This window comes from Microtus ochrogaster, linkage group LG7_11 (genome assembly GCF_000317375.1).
Source record: "Microtus ochrogaster isolate Prairie Vole_2 linkage group LG7_11, MicOch1.0, whole genome shotgun sequence".
In the NCBI taxonomy this organism is placed as follows: domain Eukaryota; kingdom Metazoa; phylum Chordata; class Mammalia; order Rodentia; family Cricetidae; genus Microtus; species Microtus ochrogaster.
The window spans coordinates 15397281-15406388 of record NC_022032.1 but is presented as its reverse complement, the minus strand read 5'-3'; the positions used below and the strand labels follow the sequence as shown (position 1 = coordinate 15406388).

The 9108-nt window shown below is 41.5% G+C and overlaps 1 protein-coding gene across 3 annotated transcripts in view; it reads left to right on the top strand.

Annotated features, from left to right (window-relative positions):
* The window catches only part of Mtus1 (microtubule associated scaffold protein 1), a 134442-nt gene that overhangs the window by 92572 nt on the left and 32762 nt on the right, over window positions 1-9108 (top strand). For all 3 annotated transcript variants that reach the window (XM_005362548.3, XM_005362549.2, XM_005362550.3), the window contains one exon: window positions 8655-8869. In XM_005362548.3, coding sequence (XP_005362605.1) covers window positions 8655-8869 — 215 coding nt within the window. The remainder of the gene's footprint in view (window positions 1-8654; window positions 8870-9108) is intronic.

Sequence of the window (9108 nt, the reverse complement as noted above, 5' to 3'; positions counted from 1 at the left end):
CAGATGGTTGTGAGCCACCATGTGGTTGCTGGGAATTGAACTCAGGACCTTTGGAAGAGCAGGCAATGCTCTTAACCTCTGAGCCATCTCTCCAGCCCTCACCTAGGATATTCTTAACATGCACTCCCACCCCACTGTGTGTACATGATTCCAGCATCTGATTATCATATCATATCCTATTCTATCATATCATATGTCATATATCATACTTCCAAGACTGGTGACGTACTTCTGTCTGTTGCACAAATTTCTTAACAACCAGGACCAGTTTGTTAGGATGCATTCCATAGACGGCTATAGAACGAACAGTATGGTTTCTCTGGATGCTCATCTATATTAGAAAACATATTTTTCATTGGTTCTCATTATAATACGCTAGTTTCATGGAGTGTTGCCTGACAAAAATCCCATCAAATGCCAAGGAGACACCAACTTCAAAAACAAATACTTGGTATTCCTGTTGGAACTTTCAGATGTGGGATATTGAGAAAAGTGTGGAAAGGTGGGAATTGTCTGACTGTCTAGCCTCACAGGGGTTCAGGCTGTCTTCCTGCATGCCAGAGCAGGGCTATCCTGAGATGACCCTGCTGGGTCCCCAGTACCTCCCTTCCCCCATCCCTGGTTACCCCGTCATAGTGGATGGTAATGAGTAGTAGTGAGTGGGCCAACACTTATGGAAAAACAGATTCATCCATTGGTGGTTTTTGTGCTTCATGGAACTCTGGACACTTTCTTATGGGCCTTTTCTCTGAGATTTAACAACTTGGTAATCAAGTTCAGATTCTATAAATGGGTGACTTGTTTGGCCAGAAGGCAGATTTTTCCTCAACTTGTTCTGTGTCATGGATAGGCTTTGAGTCTGGATTTAAGCCCCTCTCAAAAGGTGTTTAATTAATGAGATGGGCATCCATCGAATGGAGCAACTTATTTTTCTGTGAGATGATAAACCTTTGGACTAGTTATTTCAAGTGAGCAGACTTTTTTTTTTTAAATTCTTTCTCATTTTTTTTCCTTTTCCTGAAAATAGATTCTTTGCTCATACAATATATACTGATTATAATTCTCTCCACCTCCACAGCCCTCCCCCACTTTCCCCCCACTTCCCTTCCCCTCTGGATCCACTCCATTTCCATCTCTTATTAGAAAGGAATAGGCTTCTCAGAGATAACAACAAACGTGACAGAACAAAATAGAATAAGATGAAGTGAAAACATATTAAGTCGGACACAGCAACCCAACAGGAGGAAAAGAGTCCCGAGAGCAGGCACAAGAGTCGCAGACCCACTCATTCTCACAGTCGGGACTCCCACAAAAATACTGAGTTGATTGTAATAGTATTAAACACAAAGGACCTGATGTAGGCCCATGTAGGTCCCAGGCTTGCTACTTTAATCTCTATGAGCTCATAGGTACCTTCCTTAGTTGATTCAGAGGGACTTGTTCTCCTGGCATCTTCCAATCCCCTCTGGCTCTTAAAAATCCTTCGGCCTCCTCTTCCTTGGTGGTAGGGAGTTCCCTGATCTCTGAGAGAAGGGATTTGATGGAGAACCTCCCATTTAGACTCTCTCTGTGCAGTGTCTGACTGTGTGTCTCTGCATAGGTTCTATTTCTCCTGCCAGAGAAAGCCTCTCTAATGACCGGATCAGACACTGATCTATAAATATAGCAGAATATCGCTAGGAGTCATTTTCTTGATACTTTTTTTTTTTTTTTTAAAGATCAGCCATGTTTGGTTTTACCCTAGGTCTCTGGGCTATCTAGTCTTTGGTTCTTGGTTGCCCGAGCAGCACCAGGCATGGATTTCCCTCTCCTGGAGTGGTCCGTAAGTCAAATTAGACATTGGTTGGCTACTCCCCAAAGTTCTATGCCACCATTGTCCTAACACATTTTGCAGGCGGAACAGATGGTAGGTCAAAGGTTGTCCATGTTTCCCTTTCTACAGCCTGCAGAGTACCTTCCCACACCAAAGACATTAGGAATTAGGGGTGAATGCTCCCTATGGTCTTAGCAATTTCTATGCGACCTTCATAGTCAACAGCTCAATGGAATGCAACCCAGTCCCACGCTGGCAGCCTCGCCTAGTGACAAGCAGTAGTGACCTGCTGGGCTCCATATCCCTTATTATTAGGGGTCCTCATTAGGAGCGCCTTCACGTGGTCCAGGAAGCTTCCAAATGTCCCCTGATTCCAGCCATCTCTCCCGATATTCTTTTCCTCCACCCCATCTCCCCCTACCTGATCCCCACTGGACCATCCCCACCTGTCCCCAGTCTGCCCATAAAATCTTTTTCCCCTTCTCGGGGGAATTCATATACCTCCCCCCCCAACCCCTTCTATTTGCCTATCCTCTCTGATTTTACAGATTGCAGCTTCATTTTGTTTATTTAATAACTAATATCCATATTTATCTTTCTGGTCTGAGTTACCTCACTCAGGATGATTTTTTTTTCCACTAGTTTTCATTAGCTTGCAATTTTTTTTCCTTTTGAGAATTTTATTTTTGGCTGTTTTGTTTTTCTAGACAGGGTTTTCTAGACAGTCCTGGCTGTCCTGGAACTCACTCTGTAGACCAGGCTGGCCTTGAACTCACCCTTCTGCCTCTGTCTCCAGAGTTCTGGGATTAAAGGTGTGTGCCCCCACTGCCAGTTATTTTTTAATCTTTTAAATTTTTATTAGATGTAATATATATATACATATATATACATATATATGTATATATATATATGGGGGTACCATGTATATCTATTGCCCATACAGGTCATAAGAGGGTGTTCAGTGCCTTGGAAATAGATGGTTGTGAGTCACCATATGTAGCCTGAAAATTTTATGTTATTTTTTTTTAGTAGCTGAGTAATGTACCACATTTTGTTTATACATTCTTGTGCTGAGGGGCATCTAGGTTATGTCCAGTTTCTGGCTATTATGAATAAAGGCACAATGAACATGGATGAGCAAGTGTCCTTGTGGTAGGATGAAGAGTCCTTTGGGTATATGCCCAAGAGTGGTCTAGTTGGATCTTGAGGTAGATCAAGTTCCAACTTTCTGTAAACAGCCATATTGATTTCCGTTGTGACTGTACAAGTATGCAGTCCCACCAGCAATGAAGGGGAATGTTCTTTTCTCCATGTCATCACCGCATGAGCACCTCCTTATGTTTTTGATGTTAGTTATTCTGGCAGGTCTAAGATGGAATCTCAAAGTACATTTGATTTGCATTTCCCTGATGGCTAAGGATATTGAACATTTCTTGAAGTGTTTCTCAGCTGTTTTGAGTTTCCTCTATTGAGAATTCTGTTTCGATTGATGCCCCATTTTCAAATTGGATTATTTGTTTTTTTGATATCTAGTTTCCTAAGCTCTTTATATATTTTTATATTAGCCCTCTATTGCATGCTGAGTTGCTAAAAAAAAAAAAAATTGTCCCGTTTTGTAGGCTGGTGCTTTGAATGATGGTGTCCTTGCCTTACAGAAACTTTTCAGTTTCATGAGGCCCCATCTATTAATTATTGATGTTAGTGCCTACATTATTAGTGTTCTGTTGAGGAAGTTGTCCCCTGTGCCAATGCTATTCCCCACTTTCTCTTCTATGTGTATGTGTATATGTATACACACACACATATGCATATAATATCTGGTTTATGTTGAGGTCTTTGATCCACTTGGACTTGAATTTTGTGCATGGGGATAGATATGAATCTATTTCCATTCTTCTACATGCACACATTCTGCTTGACCAGCACCATTTGTTGACGATGCTGTCTCTTTTTCAGTGTGTATTTTTGGCTTCCTTACCAAAAATCAGGTGCGTGCAGACTAATGTCTGATTCTTCAATTTGACTTCATTGATCAATGTGTTCTTTTTTCATGCCAATACCATGAGTGTTTTTCTTTTAAACTATAATGCTGTGATACAACTTGAAATTAGGAATGGTGAAACCCTCAGCGGTTCTTTAATAGTGCGGGATTGTTTTGACTATCCCGTGTTTTTTTTGCTTTTCCACCTGAAGTTGAGAATTGTCCTTTCAAGAGCTGTAAAGAATTGTGCTGGGATTTTGATGGGGATTGTGTTGAATATGTAGATTGCTTCTGGTAAAATGGCCATGTTCACAATGCTAATCCTGTTAATCCATGAGCATGAGATATCTTTTCATCTTCTGATATCTTCAGTTTCTTTCTTCAAAGACTTGAAGTTTTTATCATGCGAGTTTTTTTTTTTTGGGGGGGATGTTCAATAACTTTTTTTTCATGCAAGTTTTTTGACTTGAGTTGGTTAGAGTTACCCCCAAGATATTTTATATTATTTGAGGCTATTGTGAAGGGTGTTGGTACAAGTGTGTGCACAAACAGTTTTGTTTTGCAGTTCGTGTTTTCCCATACTGAATCCATTGTAATATGAGTCAGAAGTGGCAGTAATATTGCTTTGTTGATAATATTAAGGTTTCAGATTAAAATAATTCGTTGAACTCAGATCATGTTCTTTTAATAGATTCATAGATATAATAAGCAAAATAGTTTATCTTTTTAAATACAGCCTTATTATCAAAACAGTAACATCCTCGTCCTGATAAAACATGTAAGGGCATTTAAGGATAGGTGGTCACAGTATGCTTCATAGTATGCTAAATTTATCATATTACGATAAGTTCATGTAAATAATAAATCCCACAAGACTCAAGGGAAACCCTTGGCTTTCCATGTTATGAAGTAACCCATTTATATGAGCTTCGGGGCTTTGAGCATCACTGGAGAATTTTTTTCTTCCTCTCTGATCCTTAATTGAACCAGGAATGGGGACAGGGAGAGATGTGTGAACTGGGTCATTGACTGCCATGTAGGATTATTGCCCTAAGGGAGCATAGTATGTGGAGCAAAGATTGAGGTCACAGTGTGCTTGTCCAGCCCCAGGTATAGGGTACCCTGCCCAATGGAAGGTGTGTACCCTAGAAAAACAATGTCGATGTGTCATTTCCTCCTTGACTGTCAATTTGTTCCAGTCCTTAACAAACCCTATGTTTAAATTCTTGCCTAGATTGCTCTAGGAAAGATTCTGAGTAGATTGTATTTTCTTGCATGCTAAGCGTTGAGTAAAGACTTAAGTGCTCAGAATTTCTTTTAACCACTTTTTGAACATCATTTTCTTTATTTCTCAATTTATTTAATATATTCAGATTTCTGTAGATAACAGTTACCCTGCCGCTTCTGGCGCTAGAGGTAGGAGTGTTCCCATGTAAGTATAAGAACTGTTTTTTTGAGCCCCCAGCACTCAGATGAGAATCTGGCACAGCTGTGCCTGCCTGTAACCCCAACATTGGTAGGGCAGTGGGGAAAGGGAAATCCTAAGAGCTCAATGGCCATCCAGCCTAGCTGAGCCCTCAAACATCAGGTTGAGTGAGAAGATCCAGTCTCAAGGAGATAAAGTTGATGTCCTGCTCTGGCCCCCATAAGCCTGTGCATGGCTACACAAACCAGCAAACACGGGTATACACGTATATGTCCACAGAGCACAGGAGCAAAGTACATCTTTTTAAAAAAGGCAGAAAGTATGAAAATGCTTTAAAACGTCTTATTGTCTGGCTTCTAATCCCTAGCCCAAGAAGGTAAACGTTGTTTTACCATGTGCTCTGCTGTATTTTCACCATGCAGTTTATACGTCTCCGAGAATCCTACAGAATATTTTGTCTACAATGTTAGGTAGATGGTTAGCCTCAGGCTGGGGATGTAGCTTGTGGTAGAGTCCTGGGTGTGCCTAAAGCCCCAGTCTGATCCCCGACATTGTGGAAAAAACTGGGGAGCAGGTGAGAGCCGCCCCTCAAACTCTGTAATTATGATCTGATAGTTTCAGTAGTCTGGTAAGGTTATTGCATGTATTTTGTTCCTGTGTTTTAATAAGTTACATTGATATCCAGTCTATTTTTTAGAGTGTGAGGGGTCACAGAGCCTGTGTTGTTTGGCCTAGATTCTGAACGGATCTATCTCAGTCTGTTTACAGTTGAGACGCCCTTTCATCTGCTTTGGCCTTTCCTATGTAGGTACCAGAAAGATCAAAGAAAAAATAAGAGGGGGGGCGGTATCCTGGGTAGTAACTGCCCATAGCTCGGGACGTAATGCAGAGGAGCACTTGAGCCCAGGAATTTGAAGCTAGCCTGGGCTACAGAGAGATTGAGGTTTGAAGAAGAGAGCAGAGAACTCTCTTAACAGTAAAACCCTGCCATTGTTCTTAGCTAGTGGGCTCCAGATTCTGGAAGGGAGAGTGTAAGCTGAAATAAACCCTTTCCTCCCCAAGTTGCTTTGGTCATGATATTTCATCACAGTAATAGCAGCTCTCAAAGGCAAACATCGAGGAATTGATATACAGAATATGTTGATACGCCATTTAGATTTTTGTCATTAATATAGTAAGGGATTAATTATTTTCCTGTACTATTTGATTACGGCAATATCAAACTGGCTGTTTCCTCATCTAGGGAAGTGGCAATTAGTGACAAGCAATTTAAAAACTAAATTCACTAAAGTATGCTGGATCTTTCCCCATCTCCAGGCATTGTAAGACACAGTGGGGATTTGTTTTACCATGTAAAGCAGCCACAGGAAGTGAGGGCCCCTTTATCTGATTGATACTAAAATATTATTTAGAATGTAACTTGATATTTAAATATTATTCTGAGTGTAACCAAGAATCACTGACTCTTGGAACACAATCCAGATGTGTCTTTACTTTCCTTCCAGCTCTCCTGGATGGTAGTTTGTGACTCCCTAAAAAATGAGAGAAAAGAGTTGCAGCTTCAAAAGTCCCGTCAAATTCGTCACCCCAGAAGGGGGACGGTGCCACAGGGACTGCATGTCATAATAAGGAAAATTGATTTTACTCTTTCTGGTTTCATGTGCCTTCCTTTTATATTTAGATTTGTTTTGATTGTCGAGACTGTTTATTTCCAGACACCAAGCAGTATTGTTTCCTGTTTTATCCAGAGCAACTTAAAGTTTGGAATGCTTCCAAAACTGAGCAAGATTTTCATTTAGAAAAGTATTTCCCAGAGCTCAGCATGGAAAGTGAGCAGGGTCTCCAAATGGTATCGTAGATGGAGGTGCTTGGGATAAAGCACCCACTATTACAACTTGGGGAACATTAAGTCTGCACTTACTGTAAAATGAAGCAATGTATCCAGGCATAGAGTGCTCTTCAACAGTGACCTCAGTGGGGCGAAGCGAGATCTTCAGTGTATGTGCCGCTTTATTAGTTAGCTCAGGGACATGTCTGCAATGAAGACCATGGTAGTGACAGGACAGACAGCAAGGAAGCAGCATCTGAGACCTGTGATGGGAAGCGGGAGGGGACTGCTGGGAGAGTGGGAGGGGCTTGGGGGCTGGGAGGAGGACCAACAGGAAACAAACCATGAAGAAGTTTTTACAAATGAAAAGGAATTATCTGTGAAAATACTATAATGAAACCTATTACTTTGCATACCAATTAAAATGAAACAAATTTACTCATTTATTTGGAGACAATGTCTCGCTGTGTATCCCCAGTTGGCTAGAACCCTAGACCAGGTTGTCCTGGAACTCAGAGATCCCACTGCCTCTGCATCCCAACTGCTGGGATTAAAGGAGTACGCCATCACATTAGTAAAACAAGTCTTTAAAAAGGAAACTGTAAGAGCAAAGAAGAGCTTCTCAAGTTTAATAATTTGAATTTTCCTTTGTGCTTATGTCAGAAGTAGTTGTTACTGGATTTCTTTTTAAAAAAATCTCTCCTTTTTGATTATACCTTTTCACCTTTTGTTTATAAGCAAAAGGGGTTTAAAACTACATCTTTAATTTGTAGCATACTAATGTCTAGTTCATCCCCCCCCTTCTCTCTCTCTCTCACACACACACACACACTAAATCAACCTCTCTGATAAACATAGGTGCAGATATTCCCAATAAAATACTGGCAAACTGAATTTAAGATTGTATCAAAAAGACCATTCAACCTGATCAAGCTGACTTCACTCCAGAGCTTTAGGGATGGCTCAACCTACAAGAATCAATAAATATAATTCATCACATAAATAAATTCAAAAGACAGAAATCACAAGACCACCCCCAATAGACACAGAAAAGGCCAGCATAGAAAAGGCCTTTGGCTGTCAGATTTCTTTGTCAATTTTACTGGAAAATTTAAAGCCACGCCGTTGAGTTGGAGAGACGGCACAGCAGATAAATGTGCTTGCTGCGCCAGCCTGGGAACCTGAGTTTGATCTGGGGGCCCAGAGTCAAAGAGAAGCAGCTCTGGGAAGTTGTCCACTGACTGCCTCTGGAATTCACTGGTGTTCAGATATCCACGCTTACACACCCATACCTCACAAACACACAACTGTAAAAAGACATGAAATAATTGTTATGCCCCCAATTTTTTTATGTTTCTGAGTTGCTCGCTACATGTGTTTGATTCATATGGCGTAATTCTCGGCTCCACATGAATCTTCACAGTCATGAATTCCAGCCACTCTGATCCCAATCAATTGCAATCTGCTTCCATGTGTATTTCCCAGAGTAAACGTGGTTCAAAAGCTTCCATGTCGCGCAGTGAGCTGCCTGTGAACCCGTGTGGCGGTGACTGTAAAATTTACCCTCCTACATCTTCATGCTTTCATTCATTCCTTCCTCTTGCAGTTGAGAAAGGCCGGCAGAAGAATCCCAGAAGCCTGTGCATCCAGACCCAGACGGCCCCGGATGTGCTGTCCTCCGAAAGAGCACTTGAGTTGGCACAATACAAAACAAAATGTGAAAACCAAGGCGGATTCATCCTACACCTCAAGCAGCTTCTTTCCTGCGGCAATACCAAGTTTGAAGCATTGACGGTTGTGATCCAGCACCTCCTGTCCGAGGTAAGGATGTAAAACCCGCGGGCGTGGGGAGAGGTTGCCCAACTCGTGCTTGTCCTACAGATATGTCTGAGTTAAGGATTGGAGGACCAGGGCACCATCTCTCTAGCCCCGTCTGTCTCTCTGTCTCCGTGTGCGTGCGTGTGTGTGCGCGTGCACATACTTGTGCGCACTCATGTTTATGGTATGTAATACAAATAGAGACTAGAGAATGACCTCATTTATTCCCTGGGAGTCATCTT